The sequence below is a fragment of the Orcinus orca genome, chromosome 5 (assembly GCF_937001465.1).
Source record: "Orcinus orca chromosome 5, mOrcOrc1.1, whole genome shotgun sequence".
NCBI classification, from domain to species: domain Eukaryota; kingdom Metazoa; phylum Chordata; class Mammalia; order Artiodactyla; family Delphinidae; genus Orcinus; species Orcinus orca.
Genome location: NC_064563.1, coordinates 87,403,112 through 87,429,452, shown reverse-complemented (window position 1 = coordinate 87,429,452; position 26,341 = coordinate 87,403,112). Strand labels below are relative to the sequence as shown.

Sequence of the window (26,341 nt, the reverse complement as noted above, 5' to 3'; positions counted from 1 at the left end):
GGGGAGGGATTGGCCAGACCTGGGGAGCATAAAGTGCACAATCCAGCTCCCTTGCTTGTAGGAAGTGACTCCAGCCAGAAGGAATTTTCAGCCTTCCCCTGGCGAGTCCTCTTGGTTCTGGGAGCTTTTGTTCTCTTTTTTCTTTCAGAATTTACTCAAATAATAATGTATCTGGGTGAACTGATGCTACTTGAAGGCTACGCAATCTCAGAATTGCTGGCTCAGATCTTGAGAGTTTACATATTAAGGCAAAAACTCAGTAGTGCAAGTTAGGCTAATCATCTAGGAGCCAGAAAATAAGAGAAGGATAGAGAGGCATGTTCATAGTCCAAGGATTTGAAGTCGAAGTGTGTTAACAGAATAGAGGTCTATGGGTGGAGCCTGTGGTTGCTGCCATGCTTCTTCCATTGACCATTGCCTGGGAGCTTCTGCTGACTCTTAAGCTGGAGCTGCTTGGGGCTACAACTGTACCATTTCTCTTAACCGGATCAGCATCCTTCCCCATTCCTGGGTTTCTGATCAGGATCTACCTCTGGTATTTGCTCCCATTAGTAGGAACATCTTCTCTAGGCACACAGAACCTAAGGTAGAGGTTCTTTGGAGAATAGGAGCCTTTGCTACTAGATCAGCGGATGTCTAGTTTGATCTGGGAGGCTAGACAGGGGCAGGGTGAGCAGGTGGAAATGACACAAAGTAAAGGTAACATGGCCAGTCAAAATTTCACACTATCTTAATGAGGGAAAACTTAATGTCTTGTTTTAAAATACATGCCAAGTCAGCCAGCACCTTCTCATTGAGAACGGTTGGGTCTATGAGAGATGGTTCAGTTAGATGATGCACCCCCACCATGCATGTTCTCCCATACAACTCCCAGGGTCCGCTATAGATCCTCAATAGTTTGAGATTCTTTGGTCAGGAAATAGCTTTGACTGATGGAAATCTACCCCAACTGGCCAGTCTCCAGTCTAGCGAGTATAAGAGAACAACTTAGGTAGGAAAGTGGAAAGAGGATCTTTTTGTCTTCACAGCAAAGACCATTAAGACTTCAGTCTTGGGATTATGGGCAGCGAAGTTTTCCATATTTGTGTAACAGTTTTGTGTACATGTAAGGGAGGGATCTGCCTTTTGTTCCAAAGATTTAAATTCAGACATCTTCCATAGCTGTGGTGAGGTTATAGTGATTGGTAGAAAAGAATTCCACATGGAGTAAATTTGTTGGTTGCATTAAACACAACTCAATTCTATTTTGAAAAATGTTTGCTAAGCCATTAGCCTTTCATCATGCTAGATGTGAAAGAATCACAAGGGTGGAAAAGACATGGTCCTTTCCTCAAGAGATCACAGACTCACCTTCTTCCTAATCTCACCTACTGTTTTGGACATACTTCTAAATAGATGGGTATAAAGGGAGTAGAAAATTGGGGTATACAAGAAGGAATTTCTTCTGAGCCACCAGTGATAGCAAAGCCTCAAGCTGGTGTTAATTTTTTAACCCTGAAGCTTCCGAGGCTTAAAGGAAATAAAATCTCAAGCCAGCTGGGGACAATGCTAATTGAGACTCAGGTGGGTTTTCACAAGATTTGTAATGGGAGGGACATAATAAAGACTTTGGCTAGCCTTTGTCCGCAGTTCCTGGGAGGTAACCTCTAAATCCTTGGAATTTTCTAAGTAATAGGAGTTTCTTTGTTATTTCATGTCGGGCCCCCTTGGACCACACTTGATAGTTTAGCTAATGAGGGGACTCACGGTGGGCTCCTAGAGAGTTTATGTTAACAAGATGACTAAAGACGGACTGCCATGTGTTTAGAGCACTGGGGCTCTGAGTCACGTGGTGGTGATATCAGCCTGACATCTTGTCAGGGGAGGAGGCCTGGAAGTTTCAGTTCAGCTGTGTAGCCAGTGATTCAATCAATCATGTCTAAGCAATGAAACTCCAGTAAGCCCTCTGGGCATCACAGCTTGGGTGGGTAACTGTGCATTGTCACCCATCAGTGTGTTTGAAGGGTAATGTGTTCTGACTCCACAGGTAAAGGACAATGGAAATTTCATGTTGGGACTCGCCTCAGACCTCCCCCTACTCGTCTCTCCCTCTGGCTGATTCTGATTTGTATCCTTTTGTATAATAAAACTGTGATCATAAGTATTACACTTTCCTGAGTTCTGTGAGTCATTCTAGAAACTATTAAATCTGAGAGGTGAGTGGGAACCCCTGAGTTTGTAGCCAGCTGATCAGAAATGGGGGGGCCTGAATTTGTGGCTGGTGTCTGATGTGAGGGCTGTCTTACTTGAAAACTATGTCTTTAACCTTGAGTTTGGCAAACTCATTGAAGAAGGCACTTTCAAGAGTTTTATATAAAATTCAAATCTGGGGAGATTTGGCCCTTAAACTATCTCTTTGAACCGGAGGGGAGAGGAGGTTTTGCTTCTGTCTGAGACCCTTTGCTGATTATTGAAGGCGATCATGAGTGCTCATTCCTTCACCCTCTCCCCCAGCCACCCACCCTGATTTGGGATCAGTTCTCTTATTTTTTCTGACCCAGTTTGGCAGCTCAAACTTCAGACCCTCCCAATCACTTCTGATGCACAGTCAACCTCACCTCTTCGAATTGCTTATTTCTCATTTCCTCCTGCTCTGTCCTGTCTATCCTGGGCAATGCTATGGGGATTCTATAGAGATTCTGAAAACGTATTGTGAAGGTAACAGCTCTCAGCAAGAATAGAGAACAAACTGCTTATTTAATAAGTTTAAAAAAAAAAAGTGGCTTTAGAAGGTAATTTATTTCCTCCTACTGCTACCAGGTTGGAACTTATTAAAACTCAACCTTAAAGATAACCCCTATTATGGAGATATACTCCCTAATGATTTTTGGTATCATGTCCTAAGGTCTCACTCAAGTCTAACAATCAAAAATTCTTAATGCTTTATCTGTAGCTTTTCAATGGTAATTTCTGCTTATTTCTTATGAGTCCTTGAGGGAGAAAAAGAAAAAACTTTCAGAGACTCTCTTTGCTTAGATGAAGACAATTACTGTAAATACCACATTACCTTCTGTGATAGAAGAGACACTGATAGAGGGCCTGCAAGTGATTCTTCCGTGTGTGGTCCACCCCTTCTTCACATAGTTTTCATTATCATTGGCTTCATCTCCTATCTTATTCATGAAAAACTTCCAAGAAGCAGTGCAGTCAACCACGAGATCACTGACTCAGGTCAATAAAGACACATCTCCTTTTCACGTTTATTTCATTTTGTTTTAAGATCACAGAAGAGCAGAGCATTCATAAGTGTAAAGTAACAGAACAGAGAAACAGAATTTAAATACATTTAAAAAGAAAAGGAAAAAAGCTTTTTTTAATTTTAATTTTTTTTTTTAACACACACTACGCTTTTTATTTTCCTTCACAGAGCTAGTATCCAGGGGGGAAAAAAATCCACCCAATAAACAAATATAAAAAAGCCTTGAACAACAAAAAACCCAAACAGAAAAATGGCCATGAGTTTCTGTCATCAAGGAAAGTTTTGTTTATGTCTAGAGGGATGAAAAAAGGAATATACTCATATATATATATTTATATGTATATAACACTGTTAATAAGGAGAATTCTAACCAAGAGCAGAATTTATACACCCTTCAATAGAGCAGTGAGAAGGAAGGTGGAAGGGGAAGGAAGCTGGAGGTTTTCTCCCATGCTTCTCTCCTTCTGTAATTTCCTCACTTTACCCTTCTCCCACTCCCAGTAAACACTTAGGGAGCAGAACTTGGTTGTAATTCACCAGGATGAACCTTTAACATTCTCTGGTGAAGAGCAAAGACTCAGGGAAGTGAGTTTTTTTTAAAAAAAGGCTCCAGATAGCTTAGAATTACTGCCGCATGACAGGAAGCTAGTGGTTCCAAGGGTTTTCTTCATTTGCAAGAAGCAGATTTTGACTCTGTACCTGGCTTTACATAGAGAGGGCTTGTTCAGAGAAGAACATAGCTGTGGGAGTTGCCCAGGAGCATCACTCAAAAAGAGGCACCTCTGAAATCACCCTGGAAATGGGGAGTTGTCTCATGGGCAGGTCATTTTCCCACTTAAAGGGAGTTTCATACATACTCTAAGCACATTGTAAATCCTTATCTATCTAAAGTGATACTAATGCTGGGAAGTTATGAATAATCCCTGCTTTTCAGTGCACAGGAGACTCGGATTCTTTCTGTTCTCTTAAGCAATGAATGAAAAGCTACCATTGGACAGATGCTAAGTTGAGCATCTAGCATAGCGTGGGGCTATACTTTGTTGGATCAAGACAGGTGCAGCTGTGCTCAATCCATCCAGAACATGGCACACGGTAATTCCTCATTAATCGTCTGAGAAACCATCCTCTCTACTTATGCTCTGCTCAGAGTACTTAACTTTCACATTTGATTTTGGCCTTCACAACTCTTACTATATTCAGCTCTATAACCTGCTAAAATGTGTTTATTTTTGTCCTATTTTCAACTTGCCTTTTTAAAATGGTCCTGATTTGTACTCTTTGAAAATGAGGTTTGTTTTCTCTCCATCCATTTACTTGACTACAGAGCCTATAAGTCAAGTTTAGGGAAACTTATGCCATTAGAAGTTCCTTCCAAAACAAAATATATTATCTTGTTCATTTCTCATAGAACAGCCTTTGAATCTGCCTGGGACCACATGCTTATGGCCACCAGCACAAGCAAAGAGTTTTCAAGGACAACCATTTACTATCATGAGGCACTTGGCCCAGGATGAGAAACAACTGTTTCCCTTCACATGCACAACTTCTTCACTTATTACATGCCTAATACCTAATCTGGCTATTTTCTCCCTGTGAAAGATTATTGGAATATAGTTCAACAGTTAGATTTTATAATATTTTAACTAAGGAAACAACTCCAGCTCTCTCAATGTCAGCAGCATAATTTGAATGTGTCCCTTCTCTACATTGTTAAGAAGTTTTGATCAGAAGAGAATTATACAACCAGTCCAGGGACCCTGTATTCTAGAAAGTTTTGGCTTTGGAGATGGAGATGTTGGCATGATGGTTCTGAGAAGTGAAGATCAAACTAGATCAAAGTGATCAAACCAGAGATGACAAATAGCTGCTTAGAATGATGAGGTGGGCACAGCTCTACAGGAGGATTAAATTCTTATTCAGAATCAGAGAATTTAGAGAAGACAGAAGTTTTAGAGATGTCATTCAAATTTCTCACTTTCCAGATGAGAAAACCAAGACTCAGAAAGTTTAACTAATTTACCTAAGGTCACATGGCTTGCTTATAGTACAGACCCAGGGCTAGGACCCAATTTTCCTGACTCCCAATCCACCTTCCACCTACCTCACTTTATAAAGTTGTCATTTATATTGGGTAGAGGAGTGTACTTTAAGCGTAATATTAATTTGACCTAAATTTCTTTCGATAACAGTCTTTGCAGAAAATTCATGTGGTCCCTGTAGTGATCTCTTTGATGACTATTTATGTACCAGCTGTGCAGATTGCAGAAGACATGTATATGTCATTCTGTGAAACACAACAGACACTTCAAAAAGACTTCAAGAGAACGTGCCTGAGAGAGATACTCCCGATTAAAATGATTCTGTCCTCATTTGCAACAGTCAGGATAGATATATAGAAAATAGATCTACCAGAGTAAGCAAGAGTAGCTCTTTCCTAGGGTGATTTAGCAAGATATTTCTCAAGGATATAACATATTTTTTTAACACCCCTCAATTTCTTAGGATTGAGATGACAAAGAAGCTCTCCCAATGACTTTGTTGGATGGAAAATAAAAACTGAATAATATTTTGCTCATCAAGGTATAGGTAACTTACTTTCCTTGGAGCTGTTGAAATGAGACTTCTTAGGTGGTAAGTAAGAGGTAAAGAAGACACTTGAGAGTTGATGTAACAGACACATGAGCGCTTAGAAGTCTGTCCTTCCTGTCTCTCCATTTCCCTTGCTCTGGGGTCAGGTGAGAAAACTGTGGCAACAGTTGGGAGAGACCCCACTTAGGTCCTGAAGGAACAAAGAGGTGGCCTCCTGTGACCTGATCAGGATGTGAACATTTAACAGTTCTGTGGGTCTGCTTCCTTTTGCTGAGACAACCTCATGTTTGGGCAATTAGTCATCCTTCTTCCCATTCTGACCTGTGACATGCTTTGGTTTTTATTTATTTTTATTTAATTTTTTTTTCCTTTCAGATTCATAGGTTTAGCTGAACTTGCGCCCTGCATGAAAAATGAAGTTTACATAGTTTATATTATGTACATAAACTACTGATTTACACATGATTGGTGCCTAATTTATTAATCAGCACACAGTATGTAAATGCGCTGAAGGGAAATCAAGATTTTAAAATAAGTTTTCCATGATATCCATAAACATTTACGCTGGTGTAAATGCTAAACCTACCCCTAACATTAACACCAGTTTGCTTGCCAACAGGAAAGTCATGTGCGTTGCTGGGTGAAGAAAAATTCTTTCCTGAATATCAGTTGGCCACGTTTAACAACATAGCTGCAAATGAGCATAGTTTACTTCTCTTCTACTCTATGCACATAAATGTAAACTCCATTTTGCCTTTAGTGAGACGTTTACAGATATTATGCCAACCGCTCTGGAAAATTTACACCACTGGAGCAAATGCAGTCTTTGGAGAAGAAATATTTTAAACACTTAAGTAAAGGAGCCTTCCTAAATTGGATTTGCATTTCTTAACTCAGGGTTTTTATCTAACAATTTTTGTGGTGTGTTTAATATTTGTCTTCAAAATATTAATAGTTTTTGTAGGTCAGATATAGCATTGCACTTATATTTCTATTTAAAAAAATGATAGTTATTAGGAACCAAGACTAAATACAGGCTGAAAGGTTTTAAAGTTGAAGAGAAAAATAAGGCCATGGTTATTCCCATGGAACATGGTCCATAAGCAAATTCCTTTTAAACAAATCATTACAAAGTAGAAAAACGGGGCTCCATGTCTTTCTAAATGAAGCATAGCTCTTTTTTTAAAACCAAATTCAGTACTTTTCTTCCTTTTAACTTTAAATCATTATTCTAGATTTGTTTTATAATACATACAATATTGTAAATATAGCATCTGTAAAGATAAGATTTAAAAAAAATACATACACATATATATTATTTTTCCACAAATAATTCAAGACCTGCAAAAAACAAAATGGGAAATTCTGGGACACAAGCCAACAGAAGCAGTCAAACCACAACTAACCTGGGGATGGAATCTATGATTCTGGAATGGTTAAGAAGCTAATAACTTAGTAGGTAATAACTCAGAAACAGTTTCATGCTGAGGAGTTTAGTTTTTGTGTGCAAAGGAGGTAAGTCCATTTTTGGAGGAGAAACAGACTTTTGTTTCTGTCCTCCAAGAACATGAAAATCACGAGTACTTTTACAAGGTCTCTATGAATAGCCCCAATTGTCTGAAGATGTAGTAAAAAAATGCTCAGGGCAAGGGTGACGTCTGTCTGATTTGGAAGAGAAGGCAAAGGTCAATGGGACAATTCCTCCCAGTGGAAAATGAAAGGACTTTTCCCTAAGCCTTAGTTCTTTTACAGCAGAGGGATTTTATGTCTCAAAACTAGTAAGACTGTTCCTCCAACAAGGCAAAACATTCTGGTGAACAATTGCACAGAGGATATAATTCTGCAATTGTAAAACCTAGGACAGTTTTCATTCTTCAGGAACTGCCCTTGGTCAAGGTCATTTCCGCTTTAGTTAAGTGCAAATCAGGTCTAAGGATTTTATTCTATGAATGGTAGAGTTTTACTTTGCATACAAAGGACATTAAATATATTAGCCATTCAGTTTAATTGATGTATTTCACTCCTTTCAGTATACTGCTTCCAAACAGTTGGTTCTTTTCATTGTAGGGTTTCAAGCTTTGATTACCCATGGACAAAATTCTTGAAGAGATTTATCACACTGTGATGAACTAAATTCCAAGAAGTCCCGTGTTTAAACTTACTCTCTTGGTGTCAGTTCTCTGGCTTCTACCTTTTTCCTGACCTTTCTCCAAACTACGTTTTCTTCCATTTTTCACATTGTTTAAAAACATCCTCAAACCTCTGAGGTTTCTGGGGTCAATGATTGCTCTGAAACAGGAGACAGGACAAAATACCCAGATCTTACCAGAGATATAAGCAAACACCACAATATTCAATACATGTTTAATTATGTTTAATATACGGACCATCATAATAAAACTCAGGGAACAAATGGTGCCGACATGGCAAAGACATGCCTTTCAATGGATAATCTCCTTCCATAACGCCAAGACCTTGTCCTTAGGATAAGGTAGAGACAATAAGAAATCTAGGTGTATGATTAAATTCTGTGACGTGCCATGGGGATCTGTTCCTGAAATTGATACTAATCAGAATTAACTCCTATTACTTTTCTCTTCTTTATATATCTTTAAATTAGCATGCACTCCACTACAGCTTCCACTTAAGGACGAGGCTGACTCTTCAATATATGGGAAATATTGATCATCAAGGATGATAAGCTTTTATTCCTGCACTAAGAAGACTAAACTGTTAGGGAAATCCCTGATTGTCAATAACTTGATGCTGCATAGGAATATGGCTCGCCTTCTCTATACTTTAGTAGCTACCATCTTGGATAAGAATGTCAGCCCTATGTCAGGATCTGCCACAAATACTTTTACCCACCACCAAGCCCAATGTGTCCTTCTATTTCATGTCTAAACTGCAAAATCATAAAAGAAGTCTCGTGCTAAGCTTTTAAAACAAACAACGAAATTCCCTAGCAGAGATTAAGATTACTGCTCAACAAGGAGATCATTACCTTCAAAGATGAGATTCATTGCAAAGAGCCTTCAATTAATAAAATCTATTAAGATAAATTTCATATTTATTTAATTTTTCTTTCTTCCTTCCTGCCCTCTTTCCTTCCATCCTCCCTCTTTTTTCCTTTTTCTTTCTCCCTCCCTGTCTTTCTGTTTCTTCCTCCCTTCCTTCCTTCCCTTTCTGATTTACAGTTAAGAAGTTTCCTGTTTTACATCACATAACAGCTATTTCCCAGGTTCTAAGACTTGGTGAGGTACCATATTTGGCCCTGCTGAAATACATTCAATTACGACCTCAGTAACAATCCTCTCTCCTTTCACTAACTGAGCCATTTCCAATGCCTCCTATCCAAGTGAAAGCAATGGTTGGTTTCCTGACAAAGATATCTACACACAGAGAGCCAGATCTCTCTGTAAGGCTTTTCCTAAGAAAATCCTTCTGGTGTGGTGGTGATGCCAAGCTTTGTGGTATGTATGTAAGTTTTGCCTAAATGATTACAAGTTTCTCAGCTCTTCTGGTTAAGAACTCACATTTCAGTGTTAATGGCAAGATGGCTCTTGTAGATGTAAACTTAAACACTATATCCCCCACTGTATCTTTTTCAGGAGACTAGAAGCCAAGACTGAGCAGGAAAGATGGAGTATAATGCCGTTCCCAGTGGAGTGGCCAGCCCTAAGACAATGATGGAATACTGTGAACAGTGGTGCTGCAAACACCATCAGTGGATGAGAAGGGAGATGATGTGGGCCACCAAATAAAGTATTAGCCTAAAACACCAGGACAGAGAGCTGCAAAGGAGCACAAGGAGGGGGTTCCTTTTTGTTATGGCTAGTGCTTTGTATTGGGGCTGTGATAGTATTTCTACCATATGAGTAGGGACCTGGGCACCTGTACTTCTCCCGCCTTGCTTATGCTCACTGTATTTTATCTGAAATAGGGAAAATCTCTGCTCAGGGAAATCCATGGGGCAAATGCAGTGTTATTTGAAGACTGCAGAGGGGGCAAACCAGGGCTGCTTAGGATCTCCACGTGGCTCTTCATCCTTTCATTAGGACTTAACACTTGGAGACCTTCCTGCTTCTGGGAATTTGCTCCACACATGCTACTCATTCCTGTGGCACAGCAGGACCAAGAGTCTGCAAAAAGCCAGGAAATGCATGAATCCCTCAGACGCGGGAAACAAGAGTGAAGTCGGTCAACCTTCTCTCTTAGGTCACCTCATACGCATCACTGATTCTTTCTGCTGTTTGCTCACCCCATCAATAGTAGGCACTTTCACTGACAGTGATAATCTGAGTGACTCTGGACTGGGTTCTGACGACTGCACTGGGAGGAAGATGAGGTTCTGCCCGGAGGCGGGGCCCAGCTTGGGCTGATACACACAGGTCCTGTGACAGCCGTGGATGGGGGAGCAGCTCTGCGCCTGGCCTCCTTCCCATCACGGCCCCAGCCCCTTGTCACAGCCGCATCTCAAGATTACGATGAGCGACAGTATCTACAGCACAATGAGTCTATGTACACATGGACCGTTCCCTCGGCATGCTTTAGAGAGAGGCGCACGCGCTCACACACACGTACACCCACGTTGAGAGCGAGAGACAGCGCGCGCGCGCAGTGGAGAGAATTAGAATGGCGCTTCCTGGCATCTGCGGCGTGACCAGTGCTGGGGGCGGGGCGGGCGGGGGAGAGTGAAGGGAAGCGGCGGGGGGAGGATAAAGGGGGCATATCCCGGACAGATGTGGGGGAGATAGAGCACACTGGAGGGAAAGGAAATGGTCTTAAAAGTTGGAGAGAGAGTGGAGGCAGGAAAGCCAGGTAAGGCTCAGGGCAGGACTCCATTCATAGTCTGAATGGCTATGAGTCAGCTCAAATAAAAATCAGAATAAAATGATGATGGAAGTATAAACACCAAAGGCAAGACCTGCAAGACAGTATTTTTTCTTTCCCCACAAATGAAAAAAGATGAAGGAAGGATAGTGTGTGTGTGTGTGTGTGTGTGTGTGTGTGTGTGTGTGTGTGTGGTGGTGGTGGTGGAGGGTTAATATCCATCTGGTACTTCTTCAGTTGTCTTATTATTACAACATTGGATCTCTTTACCATGATGGAGTCTTTACACAGTATACATTTGCTTAGAAATACACATTTCTTGGTAGAAATTTTCCCACCCTGAATTATACATCAGTTTTTATTGATGGACTTTAAAATTGTTTTAAATGTTGTATTTTCTTCTTCGTTTTCTTATTTTCCCTTTCATTTATAAACACACAAAGTTGTGAAATAAACGGTCTCCCCCCATCTCGCTCTCTCTCTCTCTCGCTCTGTATCCTGTGTGACGCATTTTTGTGTGTTTTTTTTATTATTATTTTTAAACTTTTATTCTGTTAACATTTGCTGAGAAGGCAGAGCAGAGATGCTGCCAGCAGCCACAGTGGTACGGCCAGACTGATGGATCCGTTTATTCCTCTCACCGACCCAGGTCCTGCAGTGCAAAAGAGAGAGAGAAAAGAGAATGGTTACATCTGGCCCACTCTATGTCACAGCTCACAGCTGACTGTGTCAGAGGTAAGACTGGGCCATGTACCAGCATCTCAAAGTCAGGGCACTTATATGCAGCCCAAGAAGGGCTCACGATCTTTTCTAAATCCTTCTCCTTGAGCTATAAGTATTTTAAGGGTTATCTTGTGTGATGGAGGAGTGGCCTCCTCTTTGCCCAACTTCATCCTGCACGCCCTGCTCTGCACAGCACTGCGATGCCAGCACTCATTAAGATTCCAAGCATTGGTGAGTGTCCTTCAGCAGCCAGACACGGGCTCCTCCAGCTGATTCATCACAGCATCTCCATCAATAAACATGGAACCAATCTGTGACTCTCTCCTTTCTTGGGGGGAAGCAATAATTATTTATCTGTTAATGGGGAGGGGAATTGTTTCAAAGTAACATTTATGGCTGGGTGGCACCTTAGCTGCAAGGCAGAAAATAAGTCAACTCATTGTGGAATCTTAAGCAGCAGCAGGGGGTCATCTGGTTCAAAGTCTTCATTTGACACTTTAAAAATAAAAACTAAAGACAATAACAACAAAAACAAAAAAGCCTAGCAAGGCAGGTCCAAACCAGAAGCAGAACTGAGGCTTGAACTTGCCCAGAATTCATCCTGGAGGGACTGTCTGTGGGTTTCCCAGTGCCACCTGAGTTTTTCCCAGTGTGGACACCATTTGGAGGATGTGGGCGTAGGAATGGAGAGGAAAGTGGGGAAGGGATTTGTGTGCTGACACAAAGAGAATTGAGGCAGTAAATGTAGGTCCAAAGAGCTTGTCTCCTATGCTTTGCCTGTTGCATTTTCTCCTTTTATATAGTTCTGTTCATTTAGATTCATTACAAGAGAAAAATAGTAGTATTTTTCACACCAAAGACTTTTGAATTTAAGACTGTATGCTTACCAGAGGTAAACACACACACATATGGTCACCTTATCTTTGATAAAGGAGGCAAGAATATACAATGGAGAAAAGACATCCTCTTCAATAAGTGGTGCTGGGAAAACTGAACAACTACATGTAAAAGAATGAAATTAGAACACTCTCTAACACCATACACAAAAATAAACTCAAAATGGATTAAAGACCTAAATGTAAGGCCAGACACTATAAAACTCTTAGAGGAAAACACAGGCAGAATACTCTATGACATAAATCACAGCAAGATCCTTTTTGACCCACCTCCTAGAGAAATGGAAATAAAAACAAAAATAAACGAATGGGACCTAATGAAACTTCAAAGCTTTTGCACAGCAAAGGACACCATAAACAAGACCAAAAGACAACCCTCAGAATGGGAGAAATATTTGCAAATGAAGCAACTGACAGAGGATTAATCTCCAAAATTTACAAGCAGCTCATGCAGCTCAATATCAAAAAAATGAACAACCCAATCCAAAAATGGGCAGAAGACCTATTTAGACATTTCTCCAAAGAAGATATACAGACTGCCAACACACACATGAAAGGATGCTCAACATCATTAATCATTAGAGAAATGCAAATCAAAACTGCAATGAGATATCATCTCACACGGGTCAGAATGGCCATCATCAAAAAATCTACAAACAATAAATGCTGGAGAGGGTGTGGAGAAAAGGGAACCCTCTTGCACTGTTGGTGGGAATGTAAATTGATACAGCCACTGTGGAGAACAGTATGGAGGTTCCTTAAAAAACTAAAAATAGAACTACCATACAACCCAGCAATCCCACTACTGGGCATATACCCTGAGAAAACCATAATTCAAAAAGAGTCATGTACCACAATGTTCATTGCAGCTCTAATTACAATAGCCAAGACATGGAAGCAACCTAAGTGTCCATCGACAGAGGAACGGATAAAGAAGATGTGGCACATATATACAATGGAATATTACTCAGCCATAAAAAGAAATGAAATTGAGTTATTTGTAGTGAGGTGGATGGACCTAGAGTCTGTCATACAGAGTGAAGTAAGTCAGAAAGAGAAAAACAAATACCGTATGCTAACAAATATATATGGAATCTTTATAAAAACAAAAAGGTTCTGAAGAACCTAGGGGCAGGACAGGAATAAAGACACAGATGTAGAGAATGGACTTGAGGACATGGGGAGGGGGAAGGGTAAGCTGGGACAAAGTGAGAGAGTGGCATGGACATATATACATTATCAAATGTAAAATGGGTGGCTAGTGGGAAGCAGCTGCATAGCACAGGGAGATCAGCTCGGTGCTTTGTGACCACCTAGAGGGGTGGGTTAGGGAGGGTGGGAGGGAGGAGATATGGGGATATATGTATATATATAGCTGATTCACTTTGTTATACAGCAGAAACTAACACACCATTGTAAAGCAATTATACTCCAATAAAGATGTTAAAAAAATTAAAATCAATTAAAAAAAAGACTGTATGCTTAGACAATGACATTCAAAAGAGAAATTGGTGTCACTGTAATTATGTGTCACTTGGAAGTTTTGAGGGCACATACGGAGATCAATACGTGTGAATGAGTGTGTGTGTGTGTGTGTGTGTGTTTAAACCTATGATGGTTTGCAAATGCAATGGAAGCATTCTCTGGTATGTAAACGTTTCCAAAATTGTCTACAAACATACCAGATCAGATGTAAATAACACAGAAAATGTTGAACTCAAAAATGTTTTCTTATCTATGTTTTATGTGAATAATAATAGGAACAACAACAACCAAATACAACCAAGGAACAATTATGTAGCAGTTCTTACAAGTACTGTTATAAATGCTTTACAGATACAAGCACACAAGCATGTTATGAGGCAGGTACTCTAGTGAACCCTGTTTTACAGTGAGATAAGGGAGGCACAGAGAGGTTAAATGCATCGCACGAGTTTACACAGCTAGTAAGCAGAGGAGCTGGGGATCCCCCAGGTGGCTGGCTCCAGAGACTTCGCCTGTCACCACTGCACAGTGAGGTTACACAGTGAAGGGGTGCTGGTGAGTCCCTTGTCAAACATTCGGCAAATAAAATCTGGGTTTGTTTAAAACAGTAGCCCAGAACAACGAAAACAACAGGAAGGCATCCATTATCTTTGAAAAAATGATTTTCATTAGAAGATTTTTTTACTAGAATGCCTTCTTGAGAATATTAAAAATATCCCCTAATATAAAAATATGAATATATACAAAGTTTGAACAGCATAGTTCCAGGATAAAATGAGTGTTATTATATGTTTATCTATGGAAACACAGAATAAACAATGTAAATATTCAATCGATTTAATTTTTCTGAATGGCTGTAGGATCCTATTAATAAAAGGCACTGTAGCTACCTTCAGGTTCACGCTTTTCCTGAGGAATTAAGGTTCAGGAAGATTTTACATCCTGCACAAAGCACCTGATTAGTAATTGTTGACCAGGCCCTAGTGTTCTGAGTCTTAACTCAATGTTCTTCCTAATTCATCTCCCCCCATCCCATTCTTTCTGGCCTTTTGGGACCTTTCAGCTCCTTTAACGGTAACTCCCCAGGGCTTCTGGCATGATGACAATGTGTTTCCCTATCATTTTAATTCCTCTTTAGGCTTTAGATGTCATGAGCTCTGTGGCACATTTGTTTGGATTAGTGTGTCAGTGATGCTTCCAAAACAAAGTCTACACGCAAGTTGAGGCCATACGGGGTTAAGCAAGAATGATTTTTGTTTTGCCCTAGGGATAGTATGAAAACAGAAAGTTTTCAGAAAGACTCAATTCTGCCTATTAATCTCATTTTTAGTGCTGGGACAGGCTAGATTATCTTTCAGACATCTTGGAGTTGAGTGGTACCTGGGGGAGTCTGAAAAGTCTAGTGTTACCATTTTATTTGAAGGGTAGTAAATATTTGAAAAAACAAAAATGCCATCATTGAAAAATATATATGCATATGTGAACCTAGATAAACATTTCATATATAACGCTCTTGCTAATGTATGTACACACATATATATGCAGATACCAAGAGAAGTATATTTGTTATATGCATACTTATATATACACATATGTTATAGGTCTTTTAATACACATAATTGAAAATTCACTGTTACTTTCACATGCTATTCTATGTTATACATAGGGAATCCCAGTACAACTGTGCTAATAATCTTTAATTTTATCTCTAATAAAATTATTATTACATAGTTGAAATGTATTTTGTGGATCTGTTAAAGATATTTTCATCTCTATCAATTACTATTTATTAAGCGCTCTCATATAGCTATTTGATGTGCTTATATGACTTCCTCTTTTCATAATTGGTTTTGAGAAAAAATAAATAGGCTTGAAAAAGTACAAGGGTAAACGGGTGATAGTTGTGGAATCAACACAAATGTGTGTGCAATTACAGACATGTATATGACTGCATAGGAGACTATTTCAGTTAATGGCTATTTCAGGGAAGAGTAATCAGCAAAATCATTAATTACGTTTTAGTTCATAGTTATGAAATTTCTGCTTATTTGTGGAAATGCAAATAATAAATCTTATTTCCCACGCCAGATGGCCACACTCAGCAAGTGCTTTTATATACTGACAGATATAATGAAAGCCAGAGTCTGCAAACATAAATTAGCCTTAAGAATAGATGCGCAAATAGAACCACAATTCAAAAATTGCTACATGTTTTTCATGTAACAGACAAAAATCATATCTTGGTATTTAGCCACATCCTATATGTGTATATGTGTTTATCTAGGAAACATTCAATAAGCAGTAGCATTATCATTATTGTTATTAACTCTAGAAGTCTGGATTACAGAAAGGCATGAAATACCTCAATCAAAGGCATTGGTTTGTGAACCGGATCAAGGCTTTTAATGTTTGACCTGAAGGTGTGAAATTTAGCTGCCGCAGGATTGGGAATCTTGAGTCAACACACCAGGTCAAGGTTCTCAGCCCCAGGCCAGGATGAGAGGTGAGACTCTGTATCAGGGTCGAAGCCGGACCACACTTTGCCATGACAATGCTTATCAAAGGGAATTTGTGATTAAGGGCAAGATGGATAAAACATCCTGAAATTTCGGGATCTGAGAATTTGGGGGCAAGTCTTTACCTCACAAATCTGATGCAGGATGCTAAACCAACTGATTTGTCTTTCAGTAAAATCTCAAGGAAAGGACAAGGTGATCTTTCAGCACCTGCTTTAGAGAGCGTGTGCTTGGAGACACTTTGTGATTCAATGTGGCCAACATTTCTGTTGCTTCTCCTGAATACTTTGAGCTTTTTTCCAGGATTTGGAACCAGATTTATTCAAAATAATCATTAACCACACCCTCAGTGATCACTGGGCAATTCTTCCAGCCACTAAGGTGTCCAGGTCATTTATAATTGTATTCCTGTACATAGTTCAGCCATACAAGAAAAGAAGGGCCAGATGAATTTAAGTTTGAATTCTTCTTAGAATTACTAAGGATTGACTGACTAAAAAGAAAACAAAAATATAAATGATATACAAAACAACTGTTAAGCAAAGGAGAAAAATAATCTCCTAAATGTCTCAGTATCTAGAGGCCTAGACTGAGGCCCCCCTCAGTGTCCTGGGAGCCATGTTTAAAGGGAAAAAGACTGACTTTGGCGCCACCTGCTTTCCACTCTCCGCCAGTACAGCTTTCTCTGCGTGAATGAATCCACTGGAGATGACAGTCTATAATTTCCAGGCTGGGGCAGATTGGAAGAGGGGATATATTAATATTTTCTTTGACCCGTGTGTCTTAGAATTAAATTTGGGTTCCTTCTCCATAATTCTTTATGCATTAGCTCCTCTTTCTATAAAGTGAGTCTTGGGTAAGGCTGAAGTATTCTCACAGTGAAGTGGGATTATCATATTTTTTCCATCAAAACAGCATCAAATATTTTGACTTGCAAAATTTTGAAATTTTAGGCCACTACTTAGAATTTCTTTGAATGACACGAGGAATTTTTCTCGTTGGTCTTTGAAAAAAAAAATCCTATGCCCTATTTTTCCCTCCACACCAAAGCTCTGTGGTATCACTACGTTCTACTAACACCAGCTACTTAAGATTCAAATGTAATTGATAATCATGGCATTGGAGAGGGAAGAAGGGCTGAAGAGAATGGTAGTTTATATTTCTTGCCCCAAATAATCTTGGTCCTATGTACATATTTTTGGTCACCTCTTCCCTGCTGCATTCTGTGAGGACTTGCTAGCACTGGTCATAAACAAGGTGCTGGACCTTTCCTGGGTGTAACCAACAAAGTGTCCACAATCTCTGAGGTTCTTCACTGGTAGGCTCTAAGTACCACAAGAATAGGTTCTCACTATTGAGAATGATCTTGGTAGTCTCATCCCCTTTGAAACTCAGAGAAGAAGACATCTTCATAGGAGACAATTACCAATCCAAGTGGGTGGCCATGAAGATTTATGGAGGGTGGTGTCTGCTAAACAGATTTTTCCATGACTCTGGTCTGGGGACAGACACTGTTAGGGATTTCTGTTGGTTTTGTGAAGATGACACCTCAGAATTGGCAAATTGTTTGAATCTTAGGGTCCATATCCTGAAGCTTTGAACTGATGGCACTGTCTTTGTAGGGGAAAGTATACAACTTATATGCCACGTGGCTGACGAAGTTATGTGGGGCAGGTGGAGGGCACAAAATACTGGGATATCCCAGCAGCCGGGGTATAGTGTAGCAGGGTGAGGGTATATGAAGACCTGGGAGAACGCTCAGGCAGGAGGGGATATTAACTGCTCAAGTGCTTCATTTTAGGAGACCCTGTTCTATCTCCTTTAGCAATATATCTACTTGAACAGCCAACAAGGGATGGTAAAGTTGACTCTCTGGCTCTTCTGAGAGCCCTGTCATTGGGCAGTGAACGTTTCCCAAAGTGCAGCTCTGCAAGAATTAACCATGGGCACTTAAGAAAAGTGGGAGGGGGAATAACTTGCTCAGTTCCAGAGATTTAAAAATGAATAGCTTTCAAAAGCAATATTGGGGTCATGGGTTGGATCAGGGGCTGTTTTTCGCAAATGAGAAAGTTTACAATTTGGGAAAAATAGTAGCAAATGTGTTATGGAAATTATTATCACAGATTATTGAAATGAACTAAAGTGTATAAGGCCCCGATGCATTGCTGTAGAATCTTAATTTTAACATACAGAAGGTAATCAGAAATAAGAACCATACCTTTTTGCTTGAAGTGCACGGTGGTGCCAATTTCTAAAAGGGAAACATTTAGCAAAACAAAAACAGGTAAAAAGTTCTGCATCAATTGAGAACAAGCACAAAGGTAGTCTGGTACTCTCCACTGAAAGGAGCATGAGAGGAAGGGTGGGAAGAACACTCTCAGAGGAACATATATGGGTAGAGATGGAAAGAAAGGCACATGGAAAGAGACTGTTTTGTTGGAACAAATGTTGTGCAGTTGGAGGTGGCAAAAACAATTTGCAACTACGAATACTTGATGTAACATGTGATGTGCGCAGACAAGTACAAGAACTCTGAGTATGACATGTAAAAGTACACTTGACCGCAATTTAGGGGAACGATAGGATGTGTCTGGCCCCCGACCGCATTCTACCATATTGCTCCCGGTTTGCTTTCCTCAAGCCAATTGCCTTTCTTCCTTCGCCTTTCTTCCTTTTCTTCTAATACACTCGATCCATTCCAACTTTCAAACCCTTGCACTTGCTGTTTCGTCTGCTTGGAGTGTTCCTCCCCAGACCTCTGCCTGGCCTACTCAGTCACTTCATTCAGGTTTCTGCTGAAATGTCAACAACTCAGGAAGGATTTCTCTCATCACCTTCTCAAAAATGGTATCCTCTGTTACTTCCTATTATTTTACCCTGATTTACTAATATTAAGAGCACCGATCACTACTTGGCATCATGTCATACACTTACTTATTTGCTTGTTCAGAGCTGATCTCCTCTGTTAGAACATATGTGCCATGAAGGCAGCGACAGTGCATGTCTTGTCAACCATTGTATCCCTGGGGCCTAGATAAGAGCCCGGCATGCAGCAGGTACTCAATAAATATTTGTCGAGTGTATAAATAAATCTCAGGGTTGGAAGAGCTTCTATAGGTCAAATACTTGCCTTCCCTTTTAAGTATCCTTATCAATTAAACCACAGTACTTAGATCTCTAGGAGTAAATATGGAACATTTCCATAGGATACTTTGAATCTCAGGACCAGCTGAATGACTGCTCAGATATAGGAGCCCAAACCATGGCTGTTGGATAGGGATTTTCTTCTCTTTGAAGATCAGCATGTAGCCCTGCATCCCTGAACGGCATGCCTTCACTAAGTGACCTGGACTCTCAAGCCAAAGAGATGATTTTGATTTGGACATCCAGTCTCCTCACCGTCCTGCTTGAAACTTGTTTATGCTTTCTTATGGCTTCCGGGATAAAGGCTAACATCCCTAGCATGACATCCATGGCTCTGCCCTTTCAGCCCTCCAGCCTCATTAATGTTTATCATCTCTGCATTCCAGCCCACAAGCCGTCTTGATGCTCCATGGTACCATGTTTTCTCTGCTGTGGGGCCTATGGCTTAATGATATCTCTGCTAGGAATCCCACTCATCATTCAAACTTCAGTTACAGATTCCACAGAGATGTCTTCCTTTGACTCCTTGGTAAAATTATGTCCCTTTGTTATAAGCTCTGTTCTCCTTCATAACACTCATCTTAGTTTTAATTTCAAATGCATTTGTCTGAGGTTTTGATTAATGCTTACCTTCACTAGTGAACTTTGAGTTCCATGGAAGCAGAGGCTGAGTCTGTTACTGTTCCCTGTTTAGCACAGCAAATGCACGACGGCACTCTGAGTGCAAAATGGGCCAAAACAGAACGGGCAGAATCACTGAAGTATGAGAAAAATAAAGGTATGCCAGGCATCCTCCTAACAGAGGATCTGAGACTCTGTTAAGACAACAGAGAAACTGAGTAGCTGAACCCTTTATTCTCTGATTTAGCACAAAGGGGTCAGATCTTCAGAATCATGTCTGCAAAGCTTCTGAGGTTCAGAGCAATCTACTAAACCTCTCCCTCCCCGATTTTCCATTTGCCCGTCCAAAGGAGACCACAACGAGAAGCTCTCAAACAGCACGGTGCTTTCTAGCATTCTTATGATGCCAAGAAGAAGGGCACAATTATCCTAGTGTCTGAAGTCTTGAAAATGTTTGGCTACAATGCAGCGTTAGCAAAACTAGTATCAGCTGGACTGTGTGTGCATCTAAGGACAGTTTCCCTAAACTGGTCAGGTGTGGAGTGGGGGCTGGTGGGGAGCCCCATGTGAATGTTCTTTTATACCATGAGTACCGGTGCACTTCCGAAGACACTCAAGTCCATCGGCACCTGCCCTTCTATCCTTGAAGAGTTAGTCCATTACTTGTAGCGGGATGGAAGTCCATTCAGAAGCTTGGAGCAAGATTTATGCTCCTCTCCTAGCAGAAGCCAGCAACTGATGTCTCTCTCACCTTAGAAGTGAAGCAAGATTCTATCAAGATATAAAACGCCAGTCTCCACCTGTTGACCACACTGATCATCGGACCACTAACGTTTCAACTGTATATTAAACACGCTGACACCTGTTTTCTTTCATAACACCTGATCTCACCACTTTTCTTTGAAATCAGCATATCACCTTAAAATTTGTGGAAAAGGCACTGTAGAGAATTGCTTATCATGATATGAGGAAACTGAGGCCCAGAGAGGCTAATCAGTTCTCCAAGGTCACACAAACAGCAAGAGGCAGAGCTGAGACTGAAGTTCAGGGCTCCCGGTTCTCCAGCCAAAACTCTGAACATTATTCACTATACCCTTCTGGAATTTTTATGACAGCAAAGCTGAGTAAGCATAGCTTATATAACTCTAGGGTTATCTATCACTGGGACATTTAAATGACTCAATATCGACTGGGGAAAGTTTGGCTCTGCTCTGTGCAAAGTACAACTTCTTTCTTTGGTCAAGCCTTTTGGTTTATCATTCTTCAGAATTTAGAAGGACCTCTCAAGGTCACAAAGTGATGCTCTTCACCCAAAGGGGCTTAGATCCGTGATGGAATCATCTTCATGTAAAGAACACTTGTTTTTCCCTGCTCCATCCCGGGCCTCATGGAATAATTCCAAGCAATTGTTCAGGAACCTGGGCAAGCAGGGAAACCAATAGTTCTGCTTAAGCTATAAATTATCACTTCATTTCTCTTTGCCTCAGTTTCATCAACTGTAAAATAAGTTTAATCAAATGCTTCTTATAAATTTATTCTATCGGTTAAATTAATTATCATACTATGCTTAGAATGCTGCCAGACACATAGTAAATGCTCAATAAATAAGAGTTATTGTTGTCAGGTTTATGGTAAAAATCCCTTCTAGGAAAGATTGTCAGTTAAAGTTTGGCAGAAAAAGAGAACAACAGATCTTAAAAGTAAGCCATAGCAGTACAGTTTCAAAAAAATTTTCTTTTTAAAAATCTGCAACACTATGGATGAACAAAACAAAATAATGCTAGCACACTGAAGTGATAGGGATGCAGGCTGATTAGGCAGCAGTTTGGTCAGGAGAAAACTAGCAATGGGTTAACCAGTCACTGGCACAGGCTTGGGCAAAAGTTTATATGTCCTAAATGGATTTCTTAGGGAACAGACACTACCCTACTAACCAATTAAAAAGAGTTCAACAAAATAATTTTAAAAACATTACTCAAATACTACACTCTATGAAGAAAATGTCACAAAAATTCAGACAAAAATATACACTTGTTTAAAATATCTTTAAAAAGCAAACTAGCTTACCAGTTAAATTTTAGGAAGTCTTCCCTATTGCAATAAATGAACTAGTTTGTGAAATACTAATGATCTTAACACTTGGAATTCCACTTGTACTTAGAAAAAGGGAACAGAGTGCTTATTTTGTACAATTATTTCCTACTCATCCTCTTCTGTTGGAATAGAACATTCTCTTTTGAGGAGCAAAATCCCGGACTTTTTTGAGCGGGGCTCTTTGAAAACTTGGTTGTATGCTGCCATCTTGTGGTAATACTAAGACATGTTCCTTTGCGCCGTCTAAAGTAAATCACCTTTGTCCACGAGGTGGCAGTAGTGAGAAAGAATTTTTTTTTTTTTTTCCAGAGCAGGCATGAAATGTTATTTGCAAAAAGGAGTCTCCTATTATAGGCAAGAAAAAAAAATTTTCTTTGGTCCCTAACAACTGACAATTATTCTTTCTTTTCCAACGTGAAGGAAATCTCAGGTTCTTGAGTAAAATTGCCTTGCCAGGGATACCAATTCTGTAGGGATTCCCTGGACATACCCATTAGAATATACCTGAAACTACCATTTTTATGCCTCTCGAAGACTTCTCAACACACGTCGATCTTGCTTTAGCAAACACACTTAAAAAGTAAGCATGGCAGTGCCAGTCTAAATAGTAAAATAAAAAGATAAATCTACTGCAGCAATACAATGGACAAAATTTTGGGGGGTTCTAGTACAGAGGCAGTTCTAGACTTCTGCGGAAGCATTATTGTCATATGCTTAGATCTCAGCTCCTGATGAAGGCGTACAAGGAGGCAATGGGAAAAATAATTTAATACCAGAAAAAGCAAGTGCCTTGACAAATTTATTTATGGTAATCTGTCTTTGACTTTTAACTTCCAGATTCTTTACAACCAGCCGTGTTATACAAACGTGCATCATCAGAAAGAGCTGACTGGGCTTTTCTCATTGGCATAGACAATGTCTTCCTTGTTCACTACTGTAGCCTCAGCTCACTATTTCTCTAGCACAGAGTATGTGTTCAATAGATTTGCTGAATAAGTGTCTGAGTACATAAATGAATAAATGAATGAGTGACTGAGTGAATGAATTTATCAATCAATACCTTAAGAGCTGCCCTCCCTAAGATTCTAGGTAGGGGGAAATTTTATTCTCTGAAACCACTATGCCTTAACACGAAGGCAAAATTATTGTTGGGAATTCACAGTCATTTAAAGAACCATATGGGGCTGGGAGGTCCTTTCATTAGTCCCCAAATCCCTGGCAGGTAGAAAATTTTCTGGAGGGCTAAGCTTTATTTAAGAACTCATGAAATTTAAACCTTAGAAAATAAAGACCCAAGATGTTCTTTTGTTCAAAGGCCAGAAGATTTAGTCTTTCCTCTCATCTGCCATTATGTGGTATAATTAGGTCTCTCTCTCTCTCTCTCTCTCTCTGTAATTAGTATGAGTGTTGTGAAGGTGAGGGATGCTTCACTGGAAGCTCTAGAGTTTACAGTTTGGTAACTCCCTTAGTACCTGAGGAAATTTCCGTATCTATATTTATGAGCTGTTTTGGCATTTTGCCTTCTTTGAATTTTATGTGGGAGAGGAGGTGAGGGTACAACGAATCCATGAGGAGAAGAATTGATTTTCAGTACTTTGACTCTTAACAACTTATCTCTAATCCTATGCTTATAAGCATTCATTCTAATTCACAGGTAGGATATGTAGAGTTTAGCGGTTTATACTGTTCGTGCAATTGTTCTAATTCCAGGGTATTTACTTGAACGTAAACGGCTCACTTTTCAATACACCACAGCCATTTGAGCAAGGAGACATTCTCTGTTGCATATGGCACGACTCTTTCTATGAGGCCAATCTTCTGATATGTCCCAGTTTTGAAAATGACATGTTAGAGGACTTAAAATAACTAATCGCACTTTTTTTCTGGGCCAGAATGAATAAGAGTGTATGTTCAGGGGAGACAGAGGGTCCAAATTCAACAGATTTAATCCTCCAGTTGCCTGGGAAAAGTAAGCGAGGGACAGAGTTAAAACCATTAAGAAATTTAATGAAATTAATGTATAAGAATATTCGACGTGATGCGTCTTCTTCCCTCACTGATGCTGAGGACCTGAAGCATGACATTTGTGAAGTGTCCTCCGTGGGAATTTATGATTTTTTGTGCTCTTTTTTTTTTTTTGGTCAAGGTTTTGAAAAATAAAATCTTTTATTATAGTAGCTTAAAAGGGGGACATTTTTATTAATTCAATTTTCAAAGCCACACTCTGAAAGTCGTTAATTTCTTTCTCAATGGTTTCTCTGCTCTACCTGGAGGCTTTAGGGGTTAGCACTTCTACTTACATATTATTATTATTTTCCTTTTTACATAGGAAAATGATATGCCTATGATTTCTATTTGGATTGTTAGAGTTTTAAATTTTCTCTTTTACTATATTCACTTTTTGTAAACCCTAATGCCTAGTATTTCTAGAGTAATGTTCTCTGAGAATCACAGTAATCATTCTGCGTCTAGTTCAGGGGAAAAGCCAACATACAGAAATGGTTCTAAGAGTCAACATTTAAGATTATTCCTGTTTTCTTAGTTATATCATAGGTTGATCATAATCCTGACTACTAGGGAAATACATCAAACTGGCTGGGAAAATTAAAAAGTCTTAACATGTCATCAATATTTGAGAAAGGAAGTTGGCGTCCCCCTTAGCTAGATTTGGGTCAGAAAGGAATCCGACACTTGACTTTCAAATGCTCCTAGGGGCTTTTCCTCTTAGAGTTGACTGCGACCAGGAATGAACTTCAGATGTTTGATGCTGTTTTGGAGTGAGTCAGAGATATGAATGATTTACCAAGTTTTTTGCCACCTTAGACATATGGTGAGAGCTCCGTGGTGAATGAATGAGTAAAGCCAAATCAGAACTAATGCTGACATAATTTCTCATTATATGGTAAAATAATTGAGACTCATTCCTTATTCTCATCAATTAGTGAACCAACCCTCTACTAACTAAACATTCGATACTAAAGAGAATTGGAGAAAATATTTTTACAATAAAAGGTCATTTCATTCAAAAAAGACAAATTTGTATTAATACCCCAATTTAGAGAGAGAGCGTAGGAGGACCCACATCTGAAAGGAGGACTTTTACTGGAAATCCTGGAGGGAATTTGCTCCAGGAAATCCACAAGGGAAATCGCTTGTAAAACGAGTCAGGTTTGACTTAGGACCTGGAAGAGTTGAGAGAGCGCTTGTGCCTGTGGAGAGAGCACTGGCTTGGGGGCAGGAACACTGCTCCTGGACCTGCCTCTTCTGTGACCTTGAGCAAGCCACAGGAACAGGCCCAGCCTCAGAGAGGGCAGAAAAAGGAGAACAGGTTAGGTGTTTTAACCTGAATATTTCACAGTACACTGACAGCTCCAACATTCAGATGAAACATTTGTTTATATCATTATTAATGGTGCTATCTCTGGGGAGAGAGATTATATATAATCTTTATTTTCTTCTTTATAGTTTCATATATTTTCATATTCTTCCATAATGAGAATACATAACATTTATTATCAGAATGGAAAACTATTTATAAAAACAAATCAATGCATTTTTTTAAAAAACCTCTAAATCTGGGGAAAAGAAAATAATCAATTTCTGATTCTTTAGCTTTGGGTTGACATCATTACAAAGAGAATGAATGTTTTCCTCCACTTTTTAGTTGGCTGGTATCATACAGTAAAACTAAAGAGAAGCTAAGATAGGTGAGGTCTGACTTCTATAAGGAACATCGTCTTTACAGCATGAAGTGACAATGCAATGAGAAATGTAATATATGGGTCTATGAGGTCCTTCTGACTGCACGCTTGAAGTAATTGCCCTGTAGAGTGAGTAGAGATGCACGAATTAACTTTAACTGCTACGGGCTCTGCTCAGTTGTGATATGGATGGTTCCAGAGAGTACAGACTCACTAAGCACTCCTGACATAAAGAGAGGGTTTCATTAAGTCTCTTACAGCAAAGTCAGCCTTCGCAAATCCTGCAGATTTCTTATTTAGCCTGAGAGGTTTAATTTTTAATAATCAGTGAATTAAAATGTTAGAGAATGCCCAATGGGCTAAGTTTAATAAAGGAGTTTCCATGGGCCACTCCACCTGAAAATATGCGTAAGATAGAAAAACTCCAGAAGCAAATTTGTTTGAATCAGCTATCAGTAAGGTATTAGGGCCAGACATGAACCTTCCGTCTTAAAGAAGAAA

The 26,341-nt window shown here is 39.7% G+C and overlaps 1 protein-coding gene across 3 annotated transcripts in view; it reads right to left on the bottom strand.

Annotated features, from left to right (window-relative positions):
* Positions 1–3,206: 3,206 nt before the first annotated feature.
* LSAMP (limbic system associated membrane protein) overlaps positions 3,207–26,341 on the bottom strand; it is a 655,299-nt gene continuing 632,164 nt past the window's right edge. For 2 of the 3 annotated variants that reach the window (XM_004278510.4, XM_033403269.2), the window contains one exon: positions 3,207–11,312. In XM_004278510.4, coding sequence (XP_004278558.1) covers positions 11,215–11,312 — 98 coding nt within the window. In that variant the 3' untranslated portion in view covers positions 3,207–11,214. Of the gene's footprint in view, positions 11,313–18,498; positions 18,532–26,341 lie in introns of all 3 variants that reach the window. The other variant, XM_004278509.3, reaches the window with a different exon arrangement.